The 24,844-nt window shown below is 49.0% G+C and overlaps 1 protein-coding gene across 1 annotated transcript in view; it reads left to right on the top strand.

Annotated features, from left to right (window-relative positions):
• Positions 1-23,523, top strand: part of PFDN1 (prefoldin subunit 1) — a 31,498-nt gene extending 7,975 nt beyond the window's left edge. The window contains exons 3-4 of the mRNA XM_023936219.2: positions 7,596-7,680; positions 23,359-23,523. Of these exons, the coding sequence (XP_023791987.1) occupies positions 7,596-7,680; positions 23,359-23,442 (169 nt within the window). The 3' untranslated portion in view covers positions 23,443-23,523. The remainder of the gene's footprint in view (positions 1-7,595; positions 7,681-23,358) is intronic.
• The last annotated feature ends 1,321 nt before the right edge of the window (positions 23,524-24,844 follow it).

The following is a 24,844-nucleotide window of genomic DNA, read 5'->3' as shown; positions in this document are numbered from 1 at the left end:
TCAAAAAAAAGATAGATCCAAATTTTTCCAGTTTTTCTGTACAAGTTCTTAGGGAGGGGTTGCTGCTGAGAAGGGCATAAGTTTGCCTGTCAGAATATAGCAGTGTTTTCATGTCACTTTATTTGCTACTGCTGAGTTCACCTTTCTGAGCACAGAATATTTATCAATAAGAAAAAAATGAAAATAAAAACGTCTTTAGGATTGATTTACCAGGGTACTTATACCAGCATTTGCTTGTTTGTTTTCCTTGGGGCATATCCATGTGGTGTTGTAGTTTTAAATTGTTTTTGTTAAGCATTCTTCCATAGGAATTTATTGGGAATTCTTAAAAATAGAGCAGATTTTAGAAATGGATCTTGACTTCCTATTATTGGAAAAAATGTTTCTGTTTTCTGCTTCTTGCAACTTTCAAATCTGGTACAACCCAGACTGCAGAAGATCTATTTGAGGTGCATGTGTGGTTGGCATGTTGTAGTCATCTGAGTTCCCTTGGCTTAAATAAGCCCCAGCTCATCATTGCTCCATACTATCAAATTATATGAAAACTAAATTAGAAGACAAAACCACTAAATCAGGAATATAGTGAGGAAGAACCACATATGGGGATTTCAATTGCATGAACTGCTGTTGTTGCAGAGTTTTCTCACATGGATTCAATCTCAAATGTTATGAATTCCTGTGTGATAGAGAGGAGGCATTTGCTGTTGTTTTTTTTTTTTTAAATTCCATTTATGTCAATTGAGCCTTCAAAAAGAATTTATGATGCTCATTAAAAGCAGACCACAGTACTATTTTCTTATTTTGGGGTTGTGCTATATTTAATACACACTTAGAGGTGTATTCCTGATGTCTTTTTTTAAAGAACCAAACATGAACAATGGTATAAATCTACCATCTAGTTAAGTGTCTGGCAATGCAGAAACTGCTGTTTGCAAGCTGTGTTACTATCTTGGCTTGAGGTAATGTAATATGCTGTAGCTATTGAGAGATGCCCCCCCAAAAAGTGAAAGCTGAATGTAAACATGGCCTGAAGTGCAGCCCAAACCCCTCTGTGGGGCTGGGCGCGCCGGGCCAGCCCGTGCCGAGGGTTGAGGAAGTGAACGGCGTGGGATTCTCTGTTCAAATCCTTTAGCTCCTTAGAGTAAATAGGTTTATGGCTTACAAATGTTCATCTGAGTAAAAGTTACCCTTGTTGGGGCCTATGTAAGACGCGGTTTGGCCGACGTCCAGCGCCGCTAATCCCGGTCTCTGCGTGCTCCGGTGTGTCAGGCTGGCTCTGCACAGGTTGTGCTGCCCACTGGGGATGTCTCCTGTCCAAACAGCTCCTTGTGCTCATCCACCTCTCCTAGGGTAGCAGTAAAATGTCATGTGAACTATAAACTGCTGCTCCTTGGAATGTATTCATGTATAATCCTCCCAATGTAAGCTGCAGGATTTGTTTTGCTTTAAGGTATGTGGAAGGGAATAGTGGGGGTCAGCTATATCGAGGTGACCCAGTGAGATGACTGACCACTAAAATAAATGCAAACACAGAGAAAGCTTCAACTCATCTGTTCAAACTCCATCTGTTCTGAACCAGCTCTAGTTAAGGCATATGATCTGTTGATGGGAAATTCAAAATCAGGCTGAAAAAATGTGAAACCCTTAGACATGAAGGGTGGCAGCACAAGCTATAATTAGTGACGATTTTTCTTTTTTCTTTTTTTCCTTTTTTTTTAATATTGCTTCCTTATCTTGTTTGGAACTGGGTAATTCATCTAGGGTGACTAAAACTGGAATCTGAAGAGGTATAAACTGTTCTTGGTATGAATTGCATAAAGAATCATTTACAGAGGCAGCAGCAAATCCTGGGACAGTAGAAGATTACTACTGGGTGCTGGCAGTTCTGCACAGCTGGATCCATCAAGCTAGATTGCTTGGGATCAGCTCCTTGGAAGCCTTTCTTCCACTGGCTTTGAACAGTACTTAAAATGCAGTAATCCCCTACTGAGTCTGCTCAAAGCTTGAGCAGCAGTGCAAGTTCAGAATTAAAAAGCGTATTTAAATAGTTAAAGGCATCACTGGGCTTAGCCAACAAAACTTTTCTCAGAGAGTGGTCTAATGCAAGTGCTTGGTTTCAAGGGGCAGGACATTCCATGTAAACACTGCTGTGATATACCACAATATGTTTGTTTGTTTAGAAAATCAGTAAACATGTTAAAATAATGTTCTGGCTTTGTGCAAAGTTGTTTGTTTTCTTTTCAGTTTTTGCAGAGAGTTTCCCAAATGGAATGAGAACCATGTAGCTGAAGTTACAGTGACTCGTTGTGTGAGCTGGGAGCCAGGTGAATGGTCTTACAGATCTGCCATTCATCATTATTCTGGCAAAATAACACTGGACATATGAACCTGTAAAATTGTCTCTGTCTGGAATTAGGCAGAGAGCTGTGTACCCATCTTGGCAGGGGAAAAGCTGAGGCTTCCCTTGCTATCCTGATTCTTGCAGGGATCTACGTGGAGCCAAGTGGGAAGAGCTTCTTTGCAGACTGTTTGTGAGGGGGTCCTGTGGTCTGTTGTGGGGCTCCTTCCCTCCTGGTTTGAATACTGGAACACAAAGAGCCTCATGCACAGGCAAGCCAGGCAGGAGAGACACTGGGACCACATTTCCTAACTCCAAGGGCAGAGGAGAGGCTGCTTGTGCCCAGGACAGCTGCCTGCCACTGAAAGCTCCAGCTGTAAAAGCTGAAGTCTGTTGCAGTTGCAAGTAATTGAAAGTAGGGATTCTTCATGGAAAACCTGAACTATGAGCATCACTGTGACTCCACCTTTAATAACTTTAATGACTTGTATGTCATAACGAAGAGTGGCATGTGCTGAACAAACATCTCCATAACCTCATTCATTAAAAGGCAAATCCTTCAGAATCTAGTATTATGTCTCAAAGTCAAGTAAACAGTACATTTTGGTGCAAACAGGCTGAGTTATGGAATTACTTACACTGGACGATCATCACTTTGTGGGTGTGTATGTGTGACACAAAGGAGCAGACAGATGATGAAGTGGGCAGCACTGCTGACCTGACAAGAGTCTGAAGGCCATTTGGGTGTGCAATATAAACACTGATCAAATGAAAATTATAATAGAAAATTGTGAATTAATTAAATAGAATTGTGAAGGGGTGAGAGATCCCTTCAGAAAGAAACTAGCAGTGAGCCTCAGAGAGTGTATATAAACCACTTTCTCTGCCTTGAGGAAACAAAATTCCTGGTGTGGAGTTAGCAAAAGGAGGAAAATAGAAACAAGTGGGAATATTTAGAGCAAGGTTTCTCTTTCAGTTCCCTTGTGCTCTATTTTTGTTCTCATATTGCACTTGAGAACCAGCAGTCACTGGGAGGCCAAGCATGTAGGTGCAGTCGATTGGTAACCACTTGGCTCTGCTCCATGGAGCAGTTCTTGTTGGCAGCCCTGGTTTGGCTGAACACTGCTGTCCTCAGGGAGCCCCCCTCCTCTGCAGCTTTCATTTCTAATTTTCTTTGGTTTGGTTTGAGTTTTCACCATAATCTTTGGACACTGGAAGAATTACTAGCAAGTCCTGTTCTATTTTTACTAGCTATTCTCTTTGAAACGGGTGGCCAGGCGAGATGGGGTGAACTTTTCCATTCTGACCCAGATATTTCTGGTGTTAATTTAACAACAGCGAAAAAGTTCCTGTGTGAAGAAGTGATTGTTACTAAGCTTTGTAATTGCCACTGTGGTGCAGAACATGTTTCTGAATCACTGTTTCATGTTTGATAGTGTAGGTGTCATGTTTGACAGGTCTATGAGTGTGTGCTGTGACGCTTCAGCGAGAGCAGGCGGATACGGGTGAACTCTCATGTCTGGGAGAAGACTTCATTTGTAGCTTCTCTGGATTAGCAGTGCTTAAGCTCCATCCCAGTTCAACACACAAATTCTGGGGGGTTGGAGCTTCCCATGAACTCCAGCAGATCTGTGAAAGCATCTCTTGGGTCAGTATTAGTTGTGTCACCTGCTAGGCTCTGCACCACTGAGCAGAAAGGGGCTCCTCGTCTCAGTGACTCTCATATGGGGCCAGCTCTCAGCTGGTGGTGAACCTCCAGGCACTGAATTAACTTCAAGTGTTTGAAAGGCTTCTTCACAAACTCAGGGAAAATGAACTTATCAGAATGTACCATGCTTCTTTCACAAGCTTGAAAATCTGTACATAAAATAACTACATCTAACTGAAACCAGGCAGCAGGATGACACTGTCCTGTTTCTCCAGCTTGGTGAGGAAAAAACCTAAAAATCATCAAGTTGATGTATTACTTAGGGTAATTGGAAACATGAAATTTAGATTCAATTTAAATTCTGGTTTATTACAAGTGCCCTGCAGCACTTCTTACCTAATGAGCAGAACAAACTTCTGCTTTTTCCAAGTGCTGCCATAAACCACATTATTTCCTTAGGTAAAAACTTTGGCCAAGATCTCCATAACGTGTATATCCCAAACTGGACTCTAAAAAAACTGATGCGTTTTTTGAGTCCTGCTTATATTGGAAAGCGAAGCCACAGATTTATACACTTAACTGTGGGTGTGGATTCAGCTTTCAAAGACCCAGCTTTTGGCAGCTTCCAGGGCGACACCTGTGCACTTGAGGCCGAGAGCTCCGCGTTCTTGCGGCAGGGAACTCAACCAGGTGGCTTTAAAGGCACTTTAAAGGCATTGCTGATGAGGACCTGCAGGATGCTGCTGCCCAAGTCAGGGACATTTGATCTGCTTCTGAGCAAGTGTGTGAACGGACACAGGTTCCAGCCCACTGTCTTATAGCAGGCAAAATCAGGGAGGTTGTATTTGTGCCCAGCTGCCCACAGAAGTCTCGTCAGTGCTAATTTCAGCCATCCAGTTTTAATTTGCTGTCGCATGTCTGCCAGAGCATTGCAGGAGGGTGGGAGGGAGGATATTTTCTCTGATGACTGCTGTTGACATTTGCAGAATAAAAGTGAAGTCAGCCAGTTGTTTGTTGGAGGTTTTGGTGCCTGTAGCAGTTCCGAGCCAGCCGGGATCGCCCAGTGCCTGTCACCCAGCAGGGACCTTCCCAGCTGCAGCCTGGGGAAAATTGCTCAAGCTGTGTTGCTGTTGAACTTTGTTTTTTAGATCAGGGACGTCAGGGAAACCAAAATGATCAATCTTCCTGTACAATTTGGGGAAGAAAATGAGAAGGGATTGTATTCTTCTTTGCTGCCCCCACAAAAAAAGGAAATAATTCAGGAAATGTTCACATACACAGGCAGGCTCAGGGAAGCAGTGACGTGGGAAGGGACTGGTGACTTTGTGTACAAAAGGCATCTTGCAGCTTTGGTTTTCAGTAATGGCAGCTACTGCAGAAGCAAGGCAAAATTTCAGTTTACAGGGGGGTGTATGTGAAGGCTGATTTTTTTTTTCTGGTGTTCTATGCCTGAGGTAAGGGCATCAGAATGATGTGTTTGCTGGTGGTCCTGAAAAGTACCTCTCCTCTGGCTGGATCCAGGCTCTGTATTTAACAGCAATGAAAATAACTTCTTTCCTAGAAGGGTGGTCTTGAACTTGATTTTCATAAATCACCTGTGTTGTTATTTCAGCAGTCTTGCTGTATGCCAGGACCCTAAACTGTCACCACTGTGTGCAAGTGAATGGTGGGGACACCTCCCAGTGGGAACGGGGGATTGAGGGGACAAAGAGAGTCTGAGTGAGCTTTGTTGGTAAGAGCAGGAGCAGACAGAGAGCAAAGATGATGTCAGCAATAAGCATGAGCCAAGACTGGGGGGAAAATGAGAGAGATTTGAGAAAATTGCAAGATGAAAGATGCAGCGGAAGCTCCTGTGGAGAAGAGGAGGTGAAGCGGAACAGGGAAAGAAGTGGGAGGAGGAGGAGGCGCTTATGTGTGCAGTTAATAGCAACCCCAAAGAGAGTTTTAATTGGAAACCTATTATAATTATCCACGGTTTTCCTCCCATGCATGTCAGGAATGCGTGTGGCAGGTAGTTTTCCTTTTGGCTGGGTTACTGATGCAGAGGGCACTGGGTTTCCAGCCAAGTGGCAGATCCGTGTTTGTGTTTAGCAGGCACTGAGCAAACACTTCAATAATGTCATTTGTCGTGGGAGATGACTCTGCAAACTGATTTCAGGTTTTTCTGTAGCAGACGGGGAATGCACTCTGATTCTGCCCTGTCTAAAGCTGCTCATTTTAACTGTTGAAGCATGAGCTGCTGTCACCTGGCAGGAAGACATTGACCCTAGTTGGTGCTAGAGGAGACCTTGACCTCGTTGGTATGACCCATGGAGGCTCCTTCTAAATCCCCTGGAGGACTTTCTAAGTAGGGAAGGGGGTGAATCTGCAGCTTGTACATTCTTTATGTCTGGAAGGGTGAAAAACAACCATGGAGGGTTCCTAAAATTTGTTTGAACTTAGTTGTCCTTTACCTCTTTGTGGGATGCCAGTGCCACATGCTGGAGAGCTGCTTTGAATGCTGGTGCTCCTTCTCTGAGTGAGGCAGGCACCTTTCTGCTTGTTGGAAAGCAGGACTCAGATGTTATGGATGCATCTTTCAAATCCCTTTGGAAATTGAAAACAGAACAAGTGGAAACCAGTGGCCACAACTTCAGTTAAAAGCAGCCACTTCCCACCTCACAGAAAAACCCTTTGGCTGGTGAAAGTGTAGAAATTTGGAGATCAGTGAGGGGTTGAGTTAAAGTCAAGGCTTGAGAAGTGGGAGCTGTGAAAGTTCCATAGGTTCTGCTGGAAGCACTCTCTGTTTTGTCAAATCACAGATGGGTGTTGGTTCTTCACAGACCATCCAGTCCCACCCCTTGCCATGGGCAGGAACACCTTCCACTATCTCAGGTTGCTCCAAGCCATGTCCAGCTTCACCTTGGACACTTCATGGGATGGAGCAGCCACAGCTTCTCTGTGGCACAACCTGTGCCAGAACCTCACCATCCTCAGTCTAAAACATTTCTCCTCAGTCCAACCTAACCCTTGCCTGTTGCAGTTGAAAACTGTTGCCCCTTGCCTGGCATGACAGACCCTCTAAAAAGCCTCTGTCTTTCATGTAAACCCCTTTTATACATTGGAAAGCTGCAGTAAGGTCTCTCTGGAGCCTGCTCTTGTGCAGGTTGTGCAACCCCAACTCCCTGTGGAAAGCTTTGGGTTTATTGTGTGGGTTTGTTTACCTTGTGAGCACTAAACCCTTAATAAACAGCTCTTACCTGTCAAGAGTCTTCCTTGACTCTGTGCCATCAACTGACTTAAATCCCTTTGAAGGGAAGGTGCTGACAGACTCCCTGTGCTGGCTGTGTGCCAGAAGTGCTTCCAGCTCATTCAAGGACACTGAATGATAGAGGGAGATCTCTCTGTGTCCACATTCATCCTCCCAAGAGCACGGGTGAGGCTGGTGAGCCTTTGGGGGCCAGCCCGGTGGGCTTGGGGAGCTGTCAGAGCAATTTCTCCTGTCTCTGTCTGGAACATGGGAATGAGGATGAAAACTTAGCAGAGGTGGTGATTTGATTTGGTGCACAGCTGGTGAACACTGAAATAAAAACACCCAACTTTTTTCTGTCTCTTCTTTTTCACTTGTAGGTTTATTCTTCAGCCTAAAGGAGTGATTCACAATCAGCTCTTAGAAAAACAGAGAATAGCTGAAGAAAAAATTAAGGAGTTAGAGGTAAGTTTTTGGCAAGTGATGATGAAAGTAAAACATTAAAGGTCAGCAAGATGCTCTTTGCTACATCTCTTGTTTTTATCTGGTACTTTTCATGCTGAAGGATTGTAACTAGATGAAACAGAGAGCCTGTTACAAGTAACCTACAAGTAACTCAAGGCACTTGGTTCCTTTCCTAGATCTACAAACCAGTAGGGATTGATTGTTTGCTCTGTGCCCCAGTATGAAAACTGGGAGTGAGGGATTCAAATGAGATTAGTAAGAGCAAGGTCTAAAACAAGCAAAAGGATGTTTGTGTGGTTATTTGCAGCAGATAAGTGATGTAAAATTTCGCCAGTGCTTTGGGTATTTAAAGGTTACACTGGCTCAGAACAATTGCACAAATTCATGGAAGAGAAATCCATTGAGAATTACCAAATATGTAGAAATGGCATCCTGCTCAGGAAGTCCCTGAGCTAAAAATGTTTGGAGGGTGGGAAAGTATGAGGAGGAAGTACCGTATAGGCCTGCCCTGTCCTTACACTCTGCCCTTAAGCATCTGCTCGGGGCTGCCGTTGAAGAGCGGATCTGTGGGGAGATGGGACTTTGTTTTGACAGTGTGGTCAGAGCACTTCTGTGTTCTTGTGTTTATCTGGTTGGAGTATTCAAGGCAGAGAAGGATATCTAGGAAATAAAAAGTAATGTCTGCGCAAGTTCCAGTGCTCAAATCAAGCTATCTAGTGAATCTTGACTATCTTCTTGTGGCTGCGTCTACAGCTTACAGTTCTTCTGAGAAGAAGTGCAAAATGTACTTTTCCAAGGCTGTTAGTGTGTGGTTTTTTTTATAATTCTTCTAAAATATCATTAATACAAATCCCTGTTTCTTGGTCTTTGGGGAGTGACAGAGAAAGCAAAGACCAAGTTGTGTCAAGCTGCTTTTCCCATCTGTTATTGTTTTGGAGAAAGTGATGTGGAGACCAAATAAGTAGGGACAAGCAGGAATAGGAAGTCTGTGTTCAAAACCACTCAGACCTGTACAGTTCCGTCTCTGTTGTCTCCTGCTTACACTAAAGCAGAAGTTGAGTCTATTTTTTTTAATCCCTTCTTAATACTCAGCTTGCCTGAGGAGCTGTGGAGCAAGCCCATCCCCAGATGTTGCCTGAAGTGTTGCCTGTGCCAGACTCTTAAGAGGGTTTGTGTTTCTGCACAGGTTGAACAAGTGGACAGGCTGTGTATCTAGGAGGGGTGCAGGCAAGGCATGGTAATTTTTATGGTTATGTGGTAAAAAATGTTGTGTCCTTGCTCCTTTGGAGCCATCCCAGATGCCAGTGGCTTTGTGCAAAGACAGCCCTGCAACTGGGGCTGGAGGACTTCATGGCAGCACCTCTGGGTTTGGCAGCAGGTGGGATGTGGCTGGTGGCACCTCTGGGTTTGGCAGCAGGTGGGATGTGGCTGGCAGCCTGTTTATAAACTGCTCCTGGGGTCCCTTGCTGCCAGCTCCAGCGGGCTGTGGTCAGCTTCTTGGCTACTCTGCCCTTCAGCTGTGCCATCTGGGTTTCTTCCTGTTCCTGGTGGGGAATTATCTTGCCTCCTGAACTTCCCGATCACTGAGTTCAGCAGAATGGGTGGAATTTCCCACAAATTATAACCTTTGCTATTCTAACACAAAACCTCAGAAATGGCCTCTTCACAAATGTGTTTTTCTGCTCCACTGCTGTATGTCTGGTTATGGTCATTGAGTTGAAGTTTCCAGCAATAGTGACTGTCTCAAAAGGTGGTTGGAGTGGAAAGGTGGTTGTCACATGGGTTGGTTTTTCTTTTTAATAATGAATAGTAGGGTTCAGAATGCCAACACATTCAAAAGTTTGTTTTAAGTAAACACTCAAGTCTGTCTTTTAACTGATCTCCTTCCAGTTGGCTGTGGCAGTTTTGTGAAGAGGGTTTTCCTTAGGCCTGGGATTCCCCTTGGAAGAGGACAAGCACTTAAGCTGACAACTGCTGGAAAGTGAGATTTCAGGGGAAACACCTGAGTCCGACTCAGAGAGCACTTATCACAGGAGCAGGGGATTTTGCTGTCCTGAAAACAAGTTGTGACCAAAGCAGGAAAGAATGCGAAGCTTTGTGACCTTGTGCTTCCACCACATCATCGTAAAATAAATATCTAACCAAGAAAGGTTAAACATCTCTTCATTCATTATTAAAACTGGAAGGGTTTTGAAGCTTAGGTTTATATTTTACATTGTTAACTACCTTATGACTTACATTTCTCACTTTGCACAGCTGAATCAGGCTGGTCAGAGTAATCCCCCAGTACCCCATGGTGTGGCTGATCTCATTACATAGCTGAGCTTGAGGCAATTGTGCTTTGCTGTGGTGACATTATTGCCAAGGGATTGTGAAATGTGTATTTTTTTTGATACATGCCTGAATCTGAGAAATGCTCTCCCCTCTACCTTGGTGCTGTTTGCAGAGGAGGGCTGGGTTCACTGCTGAACTCTTCTGGAAATCCATCCAGCTGCATAGCAAGGAGATCTCCAGCTGCCTATTCCTGAAAATGTGTCTTTAGCTTGCTTCAGAGGTGTGGGCTGGTTGTGCTGACATTCACAGCTGCCAGTGAACTTTGAAAACTGAGAGGAATTTTGTCTCTTCTCCCTCTGGCAGTCTCCACTGCAGTACATGATTGCAGTCATTCCCTCGCTTTCCTCTCATGGGTTTCTCCACTGTTAAAGCAGTGCATTGTATTTTTCAAGGCAGCATCAGAAAATTGATGGGATCCTGCTGATTTGGGCCTCCTTGCAGCAAGGACAGCCAGACCTGCCCTTGTAAAGGGCTGGGAAAGTGAGGCTTGGCTGGAACAGGCATTATGCTTGGTGAGAGGAACTGTGTTCAGAAAGCACCAAGGGGTCTGGGTGTGGAGGAGGGGGCAGTTAGTTATTCTGCAGAAGTTATCTGAAGACAACCCAAAGGTAGCTTTACCCTGCTTGTTAAAGCTGTGTGTGGATGTGAATTTATCTAAGTGTATATATATTGACTCATAGAATGGTTTGGGTTGGAATGATTTGGATGATTTTAAAGATCATCTCACTCCACCCCTCTGTCCCTGTGTCAGGGATACCTTCTACTAGACCAGGTTGCTCCAGGTATGAGGCAGCCACAGCTTCTCTGGGCTACCTGTGCCAGGGCCTCACCACCTTCAGGTAGTAAAGAATTTCTTTCTAATTTCCCCTTTCAGTTTGAACTCATTGTTCCTTGTCCTGTCACTCCAGTTCCTGATGGAGAGTGTCTCTCTAGCTTCCCTCTAGGCCCCTTCAGGTCCTGGAAGGTGCTATGAGGTTTCCACACGACCTTCTTATCTCCAGGCTGAACAGCCCCAATGTTCTCAGCCTGTCAATTCCGTATGCACCTGTGTGGCATTTGGAACTTCACAACTTGTGTCTAATCCTTTGGAATCCAAACACACTGCCCAGGCTTGCTGGCACAGTAGCTGTGCCTGCTGGCAGGCTGTCCCAAACCTGCAGAGATTGGTGCCATCGACTTCCTCACACACCGGCATGGGACACGTCCTGCTTAGCTGGAGCCATTGGATTTTTCCAGTCCTGATACTATCAAATTCTTGTTGTGTTTCACGGTACAAGGGGTATGTGTTAAATCTATTTTGAAAGCATTCTAAAGGGATGAGCACAGACTCTTTTTAGTTCAGCAATGTTTGTGCAGTATTAGGAGAAAAACCAAGTAATGTTTTTCTTCCCTTGTTTTTAAGGAAACATGATATGTGAGGGGTGGAACAATGCTTTGTTTCAGGAAATGTTATCCGTTTCCATTGTAGGGCTAGATGGATTCTGTTTTTAAATGTGGCATTTTAAAAAGAACAAACTCTATGATGTTATAAAGACATGGAAAATTGATTCTTCATTAGGGGTGGAGAAAGTGATTATCACTGTGTGCTTTCTCTGATAATATCTGATAGTCCCCTTCTCTCCTGCTATATTCAGCTTGTTTAGTTGTCAGGCGTTGTCAGACTAAATTGCTAAAAATAACAAATAAGGGGGAGGCTCTGCTGGGCAGCTCCGTCTGCTGTGTGCCACTGAATTTAGCTCCTTCGGGAAAAGGGCAAAAGCAACCTGCAGCTTTCTGGATGAATTGGATTTTGGTTTTCAACTCTGACCACAACATAGCTGTGTTCTTATTTCCCAGGCAATTCTTTCACATGCCTGTGGGAGACTGAAAGTTTACTGCTGCTGAGATAAAGGGTTGGTTGGTTTCTTCTATGGCTGCCTGGAGTAGAAAATATAATCAAGAAAGCTGTACCTAAAGGCTTGATTTCTAATTCAGAAATCCTTCATGCGAGCCCTAAAACACCATGTCAAATTTCCCTATCTCATGCAGAAAATGTCTTTGCTCTCCTTCCTGGTGGAGGAAGGAACACTGTGCTCTCAAACACTGCTGTGCTCCATGTTTCAAGCCTCAGGTGATGTTTGCAAAGGTGGTGAAGTTACACAGTGACTGCACTGAAATGCCTTAAGGTGATGTCCGACTTCTTCCCCGGTGTTGCCTGAGCACAATCTTGCTCGTGCTGTGGCTTCCATTTCTTTAATCCTCTTTTTCTGGGAGCTTTAAAATGGCTTTGCTGCAGCCTTGAGGCGAAGTGGTGGTGCCCACCCTGCGATGAGTCGGCTCTGACAGTTGCCACAGCAGTGTTTTCTTCCCCTGTGGGAACAGAGATTTGGGCAGGTGAGGTGTGGCTGGGCAGAAGCGCTGGAGCCTGAGGCAGGTACGGCTGGGATGGACCTGCTCGCTGTGGCCCCGGCCTCCGACGTGTCCGGTGGCAACTCTCCTTCATTTTTTACTGAAACCCTCAGTGTGGAGGCCAATTCTGTGGGTGGCTTTAACGATGTGAAAACAAGTCTCTTGAGATTTGTGGTGCTCTTTGCAGACCACGAAGGGCTCATCAGAAGGTAGCAATTGTTAGGCCGTTCCCAAGTTAGGCCGATTTCTTCCAGGGATTTACAGCGCAGAAGTTCTCATCGCATGATTTGCTTGGGGTAGGCCAGTGCCCAGGAATGTGTGGTGGGCTTTTTAACTAAGCAGGGGGGAATAAGGAATGCTCCTGTTTGCTTTGGAGAGGGGAAGCCTCAAGAATAACTCTCTGTGCATTAGCCTGGAGCAGATTCTCCTTTGGATGAGGGTGCTGTTCCCTCATTCCATTGCTGGCATGTGTGCACGTAGCGGGGGCAGGATTTTAAACACACGTTGTCACTGAAGTTGCTCCTTGTTTCCCTGTGTGTGCACAGGCAAGGTCAGTCCTTCTGCTTGCTGTAGAGGGTGGCAGGACACCTAATGTGGGGGCAGGTGGAGTAATGGAAGCGAGTTTACTGTTAGGATTAGTATTTGGGTGGACAGTCAGGGGGAAGCTATGGGATCTCTACAAATGATGGATGTTTGGGTGAAGATGAGCTGCAGAGCCTCAACAGACCCTCAATGGGGACCAGGCCAGGCAATAGCCAGCATCTTGCATGGCTTTGGGTGTTGGAGGCAGCTGCAGTTCCTTCTGGACACAGACATTTGGACTTGGTGATGTTCCTGGGAAATGTGTTTCATCTTGACTCTCTTGGCCGGTGTCATCCCACGTCTGAGTCTGTGCCCTCACTGAGGGCTGTTCCTGCATTTCAGGCTGCAAAGCTACGGGTTTAGCTTGCTTTTTGAGGACATGGGTGGTCCAGCTGTCAGCTGTGGAGCATCCACAGGCACTCCCGTGGGAGAGCAGAGCACAGCCTGCATGGGCTGAGCTGTTACCAGCGGTCTGCCCTCCATGAGAGCCTTGTTTTGAAGAAGGGAGTAGCCAAAGCTCATTTTTTTCCCCCCTGTAGGTCTGGCTGTCTTACAGGGAGGAGAATCTGTGTTCTCATTCCTGATTTTTGAAACGAAGGATACTCTGAGCAATGAGAAAAATAGGCTTCAAAATGACAAAATGTTGAGGAGGTTGAGAGTGTAATGGACACAGAGCTAACATTACCAGCACAAAATCCTGCTTTGTGGAGGGGCCCCCTGACACTGGACTGGGGCCACACAATTTAAGGTAAATACTGGAGGAATTGGAGCATATCTAATACTGCTCTAATTCTTTCTGTTCCCTAAACTGACTCTGATGATGGTTACATGAAGAACACGCCTTCACAGCTGTGAGGAATCATTCACTTCACTTGCTTTTTAATGTTTAAAGCCTCAAGGTCTGGCTTGTTTGTCAAAAATGAGGGTGGCAAAAGGATTGTATTCTTACAGCTGAACTTCACGGGTGTTTCTCTGTTGTGTGACTGTCACCTTTCATCACACACAGATGGAAATCAGCTGTGTGCAGCCAGCACCTTGTAGATTTTAAAGGCAGCAAGTGCTCCTTGGTATCTGCAGGGAAGGAGGTGGATCTGTTTAGAAGCTGGCTCTTAGTCCTATGTTAAATTTGTTAGATAAGGATCAAATAACAGTATGTTCTGCTTTGAAAATTGTGTAAGAAGCTTGTCATGTGTTAAATAGTGCACAAGTCACTGGTTGCAAAACATGATGTTGGAATCTTAGGGGCACAGGGTAAAGAAATTCTCACATTTCAAAGGGGAAAGGGGATTCCCAGCTCTGGAGGGGTCATCTGCCACTTTAGGCCTGGGATGGCTTATAAAAATTAATGTCTCGCCACATTTTTGTGAAGAATGGTTGTGGGTGATGCTGATTTGAGTGCAATGACGTGTATTTATATCATCACATGTCTGTGGGTATGCAGTGGCAAGACTTATTTGGAGCAATCATTCACTGCAGCAAGTTTTCAAACTCCCAGATTTTTGCAAGCAGTTGTTTAATTAGTAATTCTTTGTTAGTCTTCCCTGTACTGCAGACTGCGAAGTAAGCACACAAACCAGCTGGGAGGGCAAAGGCTTTATGAAGGAAGAACTGGAATTTGATGACTTGGCTTTCACTGTTCCTACCTTTATTTTTAGGTGGATAATTCTAGATTTTTAAAAGCAAGAGAATAATTAACGTGGGGGTTGTTTGCTTCCTTTTAAGTCCTTTAGAGGCTAGTTATAGACATGCTTTCAAAATAAAGGCATCTCAGAACTTGTTTTAGGTTTTGTTTTTTTTTTGGGGGGGGGATTACTCTTGATTAAAAAAAAAACCAACAACTTTTCAAGCATATCTTGCCAGTACACTCACTTTCCTTTGTAATTCAGAAGAAAGTGAAACACATTATGCATTAATAAAAATCCACTTCTGCTGCTGTGTCTAAATGGCTTTGTCCATCCAGGAACCTGCATTTAGTCCTCTAAGCCTGACAACATCACTTGTTTCCTCTGATTAGCATTAAGCTGCCTTTATGGTTACACTGAAATCATTTTAGCACCAAGTTTGTAGATAAGTCTGTCATTTTAGAGCAGGAGCTGATTCATTGTCAAAGCTCTCCTTTGTCCTTATGGCTGCAGAAGTATCCAAAGCAACGAGCTGAGCTGGATGCGGGTCCCTCTCCAAATTCCTCCTTGCATGAGTAATAATTAGTCACAAACCCAGCAGTGCTGTCCCTGCCTTAGTCACCAGGCCCCTGCAATGGCTCCTGGCTGCCTTTGTGCCAAGCAGCTCTGGGGAGGGGGATTATCTGTGCCCGATAAACCTCCATCCTGCCTCCATCTCCTCCTCCATCTCGCCTGGGGAGAACAGGAAACGATTATTTGTTTGTGCAGCGTGCTGCTGCCTGTTGGAGCCCTGACCCAGCCCTGAGTCAGCTGTACAAAGCCACACCTTGCTCCCAGGTATGCGGGGCAGCCCTCACGTCACACTTCCTGCTGTCCCCACCGCCTGGGTCACCCCCTGCTCCGTCCCTAGAGCCGTGGAGGTGGGCTTGTGGCTGCACTGGGTTCAGGGCTTCCTGAACTGGGCTGGGGGATGCTGCCTAGTTGGGAGTTGACACCATCTTTTTCTTGCTGATTTGTTTTTGAAATTTATGGAAATGATTTTTCTTTTAAAGTGGCCTTGTTTGGCCAGGACTGCAAGAGCTGAAAGGTGTGGTATGGTTTTGCAAAAGTCCTTCTGCCAGGAGGAATCCCGATGAGCCACACCAGCTCTGCAGGACCACAGAAACTGAGGCACTGGGTTAGGGAACTTACCACATTTTGCAAGAGGCAGTTTGGTGAGGGATGCTTCTGCTGAAACAGAAACAGTGGGGATTTTCAGGATCTGTGTGAGTTTCCCCTCCCCAAGTTCTCTGTTTGACCTGACTGTGCTGTCATAACCTGGTTAGGGCACAGTATCCGACCTGGAGCGATGTGCTCCTGGAAACTGCTCTAAATGGGGAATTGTGCCAAGAAGGGGTGTCCCTAAAGGAATCCTTTGGCTTGATCATACATTTCTGCTGCCACCTACTGAAAGGTTCCCATCGACTTGCTTTTGTAGTAGTTCACATCAGGCTAGGGTGCAGGAGTTCACTGGAATAATCCATCATTTCCCACTCACCAAGAGCAACTGTCTCCGTCTCTGCTGGCAGCTCTGTGACTCAGACAGTGGGTCCACGTGAAGTGCTGCTGCCACGAGGCTGGCCTTGGGCAGAAAGGCTGGCAGGCAGCCTGGCTCTCTGCCCCTCACCTTCTTCTCTTGAAGGCACCAAGTATGGAAGTTAATGGGGGTTTTCCAGCTTAAGCTTTTTCAGAGTATGTTACTCGAGATGCTTCAGTAATGATGCGGGAAGCCCAGCTGGTTGTGCTGTGGTAGGGTCAGTACACAATGAATGATGGTGGATTTGCACAAGCAGTTCTTTAGGCAGGTGCTTTTAAGGATTCTCATGAGTTAGCAAATGTGGTTGTATGCTTGATGTTTTCTGTTTTACTCTAACCCAGGTAGTTCTGAAGTGACTGTGGGTCCCCGTTACCTTGTGGAAGGAAGAGATGAGGAAAACACAAGGGTCTGAATCATCACTTCTCTTAGGTCTACTACATCACGCTTCTGTCAGCAGCTGTTGTCAGAAACCAGCTGGGCTCCCTTCCTATTCCAGGTCATTCATTCTTGAGCAAACTCTGGGCAACTTCCTAAGGCAATAACTGCTTGGAACGTCTTGAAGTGTATCTAAATATTTGGTGGTTGCTGTAGAGTGGTAATTCCCAGTGTGTACATGTGCCACAGTGCTGAACTGGGTGAGGACCAGTGCTGGGTGGACCCATCAGGGCGTAGGGCTGCCTGCAGACCTACCCCACCCTGGTGGGGTGTCCACTGGTGTCCACTATTTTGGTTTCTCCTGGAGCAGGAGCAGCCAGGTGCTGTTCAGCAGGTCCACCTCCTTCCTGTTCAGGGGTTCTAAGTGAAATCCCATTAAACAGAGCACGTGTCCTCAGCACTTCCATGAGCTTAGTCTGACTGGAATGTTTGCCTTGCCCAGGGTGTGTGTGCCAGGGCTTGGAGTGCTGCTCTTCACAGGGAGTTTGGGCACTGCCAACCCCTGAACAGCAGTGGTGGCCCCAAGAGTGAGGGCAGCTGCTGCCTGGCCCCCAGTGCATGGGCAGCACACTTTGCCATCCTTCCAGGGAAGATCCTTCTCCAGTCAACCATGTGCTCCCAGCTCTAGCTCAGGATCTGCTGATCACTTTCTCACAGAGCCCTCAGGGAACCAAAAATGGTTTGAGTTAACTTTGGGGGATACAGAAGTTCTTGGCTAGCCACAGGTTCACAGAGATGTCACAAGATGAGTTGTCTCAGGGCTCCTGTTTGAGGCACTGCATCATGCCTGAAGACTGCAGTGTTCCTCAATGGAAGCCTTCTGAGTGTGAGAGTGGGATGCCAGAATCTGGTGGCTGGTAGCCAAGCATGCTGTGAGCCATGGGAAGGGAGGTATTCTTTGGGAAGAGACCTGTCAGCTTGTTTTGTGCTCACAAGTTGGGTGTAAAACAAGTTCATAGAAAAACAGTTTAAAAAACAAAAAAGGGAGAAAAAAGAACAGGCTAAAATGAATAGGCATGTTTCAATACTGGATCCTTAAATTTCCATGGAAACATTTTTGTTTGGGCTTAAGCAAATCTGTGTTTGCAGGTCAGAGGTTGAAGCTTTCTTTCATTGAGGTGACGTGAGAGGAGTGGAATTTGAAGAGCAAAAGTCGATGTTGAATGATAAACCATGACTTGACACAGGAAACTTACCTGTGAGGGGGAGGGTTTGGCAGCGTGGATGGGCAGGGCTGCTGTGTCTGTTCCGTCTGGGAGCACAGGGCTCTTTGGGCTCTTGGAGTGGGTGAGAATGCTGTGCCCTATTCCACTGAACCACGGGCTCCAGCCAAGGCCCTGCCACACTCGGGGCTGACGGCGGCCAACCCGCTCTCCCTGCAGGCAGAGGCGTCTGAATCACAGTGCTGGGGGGAAGACGGCGCTTTGATCATCAAAAGCCCATCCAAGAAAAGCTGATTAATAGTTTTTTCTTGCTGTGGAATCTGTGGATGCTGGCTCTTTAATCTGCCAGGAATGCCAGGTCCGGGTGCGTCATCTTGAGAAGCGCAGGCCTCTCCAGCAGCGTGATGCAATGGGAGTGGAGGTGGGAGGCTGGAGCAGGAGGTGACTTCCCACCGTGTCAAAAGGCCACGGGCCACTTCTGTTAGCCACAGCTCCTTTTCTTCTTCGGGGTGTGAGCTGTAATTGTGTTTGCATTCAATCTAGTCTTTCCACAGCTGCTGCCAAAGGCAAACAGCGTGGAGCTGGTCAGGGAGCAGGCACTGAAGGGCGAGGGAGAGCCGAGGAACGGGGTGGTGGCAGGGGTGAGTGCCATGGCAGGGGTGAGTGCCATGGCAGGGGTGAGTGCCATGGCAGGGGTGAGTGCCATGACGCTGTTTGCTGCAGCCACCCGTGCCAGGGCTCAGGCTGGCCACACCAGCACACCCTGGTCCACCTGTGTGGACCTGCACAGCGAGGGCTGGCTCGTGGTGCTGCCTGCACAGCCCCTGGCTGGGGCTGGCCCGGCTGGTGCTTCCAGGAGTCTGCATTTCCTTCTCCAGCAAACACAGAGGCAGCTGGGGCTGATGGAACCCCCAGAGCCATTGCCTGCAGCTCCCCACAGGTGCCTGGGAATGTGTTGGCAGTGGGTGTTGCATCCCACCAGGCCCATTGCATATCAGTGCCCTGCCCTCCCTTCTCCTCCTCCTCGCAGGCAGGGCTGGGGCTGGTGGTGCCTTCCCTGCCAGGCCCTGCAGCTCTGTCTGTGGAGCTGTCATCAGGACAGCCACCATTCCTCCTGGGAAGGGTTCCTGGGAGATGGATGTGCACCTTGCCTGTCGGATGGGGCTGCGTGAGTGGTCAGTCCCATTTTTGGCTGCACCTCCACCTGTGGGAGATGATGTTTTTAGTTCATGTAGCTGTACTGAACCACACACAAGTGCACCCCTTCCCACACACACTGTTTTTAGGAAGGCTGCAGGAAACCTTGGAGGTGGAGGAGGCTCCTGAGAGCTGGCAAGGGAGAATATGGGCCAGGCTGGTGATAAATCTATACTCAGGGGTAGGAGATGTACACAGTCCAGTTTCTGAGCCCCCAGGATGTGCTGGGAGGCCCAGCTGGTGGGATTGGCTCTGCTGCCCAAGGAGGGATCTTCTTGCCCTCTATCCTGGTGCCAGACAGCTGTTAGCATGGCAGTTCTGTTTCCAGAAAGCAGATTTAAGTGAGAACACTTCCTTTGGGGCTAGTTTTGAGACAGATCATCAGGGCTGTGGTTTGTCTTCTTCCCACGTGTTGCAGCCCTTCCTGCCTGGGGAAGGAACTGTTGTTGGGAGTGGTATTAGCTTAAAGGAATTAGGAAACCAGGCTGGGAGGCATTGACTGCCCTGGCTTTTGGGGGCATCCTCTGTGGCTTTGCACTCTTTCAGTGTTCTGGGCAGTGGCAGCGGCCATGTGTTGGTCTCGTGTCCCAGTGCAGGTGGCAGAGCCTTTCTGTGTGGGGCAGAAGGGGGATCAGGGGACTGTCACTACATAGGAGTGGATGAGAACTTCTGGATGGCCTGTGGCAGGAAGAAGTGAGGGTGCAAGAGTACGTCCTGGGCTGGAGCAGATCAGCTGGTTCAGTTTTGGAGCACATGTGAAGCGTGCTGTCCACCTGGAAACCTGTAGCTGCAAATCCTGCTGCCTTCCCATGTGCCCTCTTCCATGCAGCCTCCAGCTCCCCTTCCTTGCTCTGTGGGGGAGAAGCTGCTGGGACCTGCAGCCTTGGCTCATCCCTCGCAGTGTGAGTGAGCTGTGCTGGGTCATGGGAACTCTCTGGCCTTTCTCTGGGAGCGGCGGGGGCTGCCAGGGCCTGGCAGTGTTGGTCAGAGGCTGTTCCTCTGGAATAAGTTGCAGTAACACCCCACAAGAGAGGTTTGTAAAATAATTCTCTAGCAAGTGGCTGTGAGAGTTGTGAACCAGGAGGAGGAACCGGCCCCTTGCTGCAGTTGGAGCCCTTGGCTGACGCTCCAGCTGTTTCCTGTCGTGCCCTCTGGGTTTCCTTGTCACTGCCATGCCACACTCGTGGCGAGACTGCAGGGGGACAGCAGCACACCAGGGTCACTGCCCAGCCTCCTGCAGAGCCAGAAACTGGGGCTTTTCTGGGAGCTCAGTGTCATGTGGCAACTTCCCCTGATGCCTTCTCAAAGCCCGTCTCCTTTCTCTGCTCTTCCCTGGAGCTCTGTGGCTCAGGCTGTGGCATCTGGGGCTGGTTTGGGCACCCACCTTTACCTGTCCAGGGGCCCACAGGAGCTGGGGGAGGGTGGGGACAGTTTAGGGCACTGGTGTGATGAGTGAGTGAGTAGGAGCTCTGGGTCGGCAGCTCACAGGTCATGGAGCCACCAAAGCCAGCAGTGTAGGGCCAGTGTGCTGCCATGTCCCCTTGGGCTGCTGCCACGTCCCCTTGGGCTGCTGACTGGTGAACACTGGAGCTGCAGCTGTAGAAGTGAAACCAGAGGCTTCAGAGAGCAGCAGCCACCTTTGGTTTCATGAGGGTCCAAAAGCAGCAGCGAAGTTTTGATGTTGGCCTGGGAATCCCGACAGGCTGCACTTGCCGTGGCACAGGTAGCAGAAGGTGATCTCCTGGAGCAGCAAACACAATTTCCCAGGGAAATGCATCAGCTCAGCGGGTGCTGAGGTGGAACCCAGCAGCCACAGGCTGGCCCAAACCAGGGGCTCAGAGGACATAGGGTTAACTCGGGCTGTGAGCGCAAATGAAAGCTGTGAGCTGGAAGCTGGAGGTGGGGTTGGGGATGCAGGGTGTCATTCAGGGAACAGATACCACCAGCCTGGCAGGTCTGGCTGGACCGGAACAGCCTCCAGCATGACTTCAGAGCTGTGCTGTCGTGTCTCTGGGCTCTGGTGTGAGTAGGCAGAGCGTGTGTCAGCCGCTCGCTCCCTGGGAGAGACGGAGTTTCCTGTCTAGACCCCGGTAATCGCAGTGAGGAGGGGTTTGCAGGCAGCCTCCCGCTCCTTCTCTGGTGATTACCGAAGCAGAACCCGGGCTGCAGTTCCCCCTTCCTGGGGAAGAAACACCTCGCTTCTGCCACGTGTCTCGGAAAATGTGGCGCCCGTCTGCTCCCGGCTTGCCTGGGCTCAGGGCTGTGGGCTGGAGCAGGAGCCAGCCCGTGCTGCCTCCAGCACTGCCTGCAGGACAGCCCGGGGGTTTGCAGCCCCCCAGCTGCGGCTGCACGGCTCCCCTTGGTGCTCAAAGGATGCTCCTGGAGCCCAGAGATGGGACTCCCTGGAAACTGCTCCTGGGAGGGACTAAAAGTACTGGGACCAGCCCAGATTCTTGTGCCTCAAAAGTTAGGTGACCAAGGAGAGTGATGAAGGGAAAGAAAAATTTCCTGCATCCTGCCCTGCCTGGGGCTGCAGGTGCTGCCTAAGTGCAGACATGGCCTTAAACCCAGGCCCTTTCCCACAGGGAGGGCATAGCATGTCACTGTACAGGGGTGGGCAGTGTGGGTCCACACGTGGGTGCTCCTCAGGGTCCTTGTCCTCATGGAAGTGGGGCCCACACGGGCACCAGCAAGGCTTCCTGATGGGATGTCTGAAGTTCTGCTGACAGGCTGCAGCCATGGCTACCAGCTCCTGGGCTCTCCCAGTCCTGCTGGACAGTGTGTCTGTGGAGAGCTGCTCTCTGGAGCTGTCTCCTGCAGGAGACAGGCAGGGGTGAGGACAGGAGGGCAGGACCAGTGCATGCACTAATTTAATGGTGTTAAGAAAAAACTTTAGTAAAAAATGATCCCCTAGAAGTCAGCTCTACTCTCTTCTGGTCAGCAGAGTGAGGTGAAGCTTTGAGCCACAGGGGTTTTTTGGGCCTGTGTCCTCTTGCTGCCCTCAGACTCAGTTCCCTTTGTCTGAAATCCCTCGATGTCTGTGCGGGCAGTGTGGGGACAGAGTCCTGCTCGTGTGTCACTGAGTCACTGGCACTGGGAACCTGTGGCTGCTCTTCTCCCTGCGGTTTCCTCAAAAGCAGTTCCTCTAAGAGAAAGGGACCCCACGTGCCTGGGGACCATGGAGAGGGACAAAGAACCCTGGGCCATAACTCTGGTCCTGTCACAAGCAGCCTTTAGTGTTTAAATACAATCCCTTCAGCCTTCAGGAGCAGGGCTGGGAGCGATGTCCTCATGGCAGGGACATTCCAGCTGAGTGTGCAGCTGTGCCACAGCAAGGGCATGGAGGGGCAGTGGTGGCAGCAGGACTGCTCCAAGGGCTTGTGGATTTTCAGCATTACAAGTTCCATGGGCTCACAGAAGTCAGGGTGAGGCTCTCAGGGCAGCAGCAGCAGCTCTTGCCCTTCACCTGTCCTTGGTTTGGGTGGGGTTTGGGGGCCACTGCTGCTGTACTGGGCTCCTGGCACTGGGGAAGTGACTGCTAGAGCCTCTGGCAGGATGCTCTGGGAGGAGGCCTGGACTCCTGGAATTTAATACCAATCCTGCCAGTGCTTACTGGGAGCTGGCATGGCCCAGGGCAGGGCTCTACATGGGCAGCACGGGAGCCTGTGCTACAGCAACGCCAGAGGAGACTGTTGTGTCTGTTGTTTGGAAACCCAGAGAAAATAGTCAAAAGAGCCAAGTGCTGATTTTTCCAGCCACAGAGGAGCACCCAGACTAGCAGGAAAAAACGCTGCATGCTGAATTCCTATCTTGGGATGCATGGCTTGGGGCTGCTTCCCTGCCAAGCCCAGCCTAATTACAGATGATTAAGGAAACACGTATTTGGTGACGATGCCAGGGAATTGCTGATAGAAAGGAGGATATAGGGTTAGAAAATGGCCCAGCTGGGAAAAGGAACCTTTAGTGCCCAAGGAGAGGGTTTTGCTGCTTCCATAAGGGGCCTTGGCATGTCAGTCCCTCTCTAAGCTCCAAGAGTTACAGGATCTGATTTGATTTCCATCTTTGCTGAGGTTCGTGTCTCCCACTTTTTGCAGTGCCACTGTTGCAACAGCCCCAGCAGCTCTGAGAAGGTTTCAGGGGGGAACAGAATTCAACAAAAAACAAAACAAAACAAAAAGCCCAAACAAATAAAAACACCCCAAAAAATCCCTAAAAACCCCTGTCCCATGCCTCTGGGAATGTGTAACTGCTGTCCCTGCATGGGACACCTTCAGTGCAGTGGGTGCCCCAGCTCTGCCTGGGTGGCTTTGGGCCCTGGTACCCAGGTTTGTGCTGGTAGAGCTGGGGGGATCCTGACTTACCTCTGGTTCCTGCCTTGCAGCAGAAGAAGTCGTACCTGGAGCGGAGCGTGAAGGAAGCAGAAGACAATATCCGGGAGATGCTGATGGCCCGCCGGGCACAGTAGTGGCACCCCTGGCTGCTCTGGGCTGATCCTCAATGCCTGAAACCCCCACTCACCTTAATAAAACTCTGCTTTATTACTGTCTGCGGCTGCTCTCCCTGCCTGGGTGTGATGGAGAAATGGGGTGGTGGGAGGAGTTGGGGTGAGTGGCCTGCAGGGCATCCCTGCTGTACCCTCATCCCGTGGGGACACTGCCTGCTGCCTGGTGTGGGCACTGGGGGAGGTCCTGCTGGGGAGGAGGGAGGTGGGCAGGGCTGGCACAGGCACAGCCATGGACAAGGACATGGGCATGGGAACTAGCACAGGCCCAGCCAGCCTATGCCAGGAGGTCATTCCCACTGCTCCGGGTCATTCTTACTGCCCTAGGTCACTCCTGCTGTCCTGTTCCATTCCTGTTGTCCCGCTCCATTCCCTCTGTCCCTTTCCACTCCTTGTCCTATTGCATTCCCTCTGTCCCGTTCCGTTCCCTCTGTCCCGCTCCGTTCCCTGTCCCGTTCCATTCCCTCTGTCCCATTCTGTTCCCTCTGTCCCACTCCATTCCCTCTGTCCCATTCCATTCCCTGTCCCACTCCATTCCCTCTGTCCCGTTCCATTCCCTCTGGCCCGTTCCATTCCCTCTGGCCCGTTCCATTCCCTGTCCCGTTCCATTCCCTCTGGCCCGTTCCATTCCCTCTGGCCCGTTCCATTCCCTCTGTCCCGCTCCGTTCCCTCTGGCCCGTTCCATTCCCTCTGTCCCGCTCCGTTCCCTCTGGCCCGTTCCATTCCCTCTGTCCTATTCCATTCCCTGTCCCGTTCCATTCCCTGTCCCGTTCCATTCCCTCTGTCCCGCTCCGTTCCCTCTGTCCCGTTCCATTCCCTCTGTCCCGCTCCATTCCCTGGCCCGCTCCATTCCCTGTCCCGTTCCATTCCCTCTGTCCCGTTCCATTCCCTCTGGCCCGCTCCATTCCCTCTGTCCCGTTCCATTCCCTCTGTCCCGTTCCATTCCCTCTGTCCCGTTCCATTCCCTGTCCCGTTCCATTCCCTGGCCCGTTCCATTCCCTCTGTCCCGCTCCGTTCCCTCTGTCCCGTTCCATTCCCTGTCCCGTTCCATTCCCTCTGTCCCGTTCCATTCCCTCTGTCCCGTTCCATTCCCTGTCCCGCTCCATTCCCTGTCCCGTTCCATTCCCTCTGTCCCGCTCCGTTCCCTCTGTCCCGTTCCATTCCCTGTCCCGTTCCATTCCCTCTGTCCCGTTCCATTCCCTCTGTCCCGTTCCATTCCCTGTCCCGCTCCATTCCCTGTCCCGTTCCATTCCCTCTGTCCCGCTCCGTTCCCTCTGTCCCGTTCCATTCCCTGTCCCGTTCCATTCCCTCTGTCCCGTTCCATTCCCTCTGTCCCGTTCCATTCCCTGTCCCGCTCCATTCCCTG

The sequence above is a fragment of the Cyanistes caeruleus genome, chromosome 15, assembly GCF_971803275.1.
Source record: "Cyanistes caeruleus chromosome 15, bCyaCae1.hap1.1, whole genome shotgun sequence".
NCBI classification, from domain to species: Eukaryota; Metazoa; Chordata; class Aves; order Passeriformes; family Paridae; genus Cyanistes; species Cyanistes caeruleus.
The sequence above is the reverse complement of the archived record's forward strand: the minus strand, read 5'-3'. Positions and strand labels throughout refer to the sequence as shown.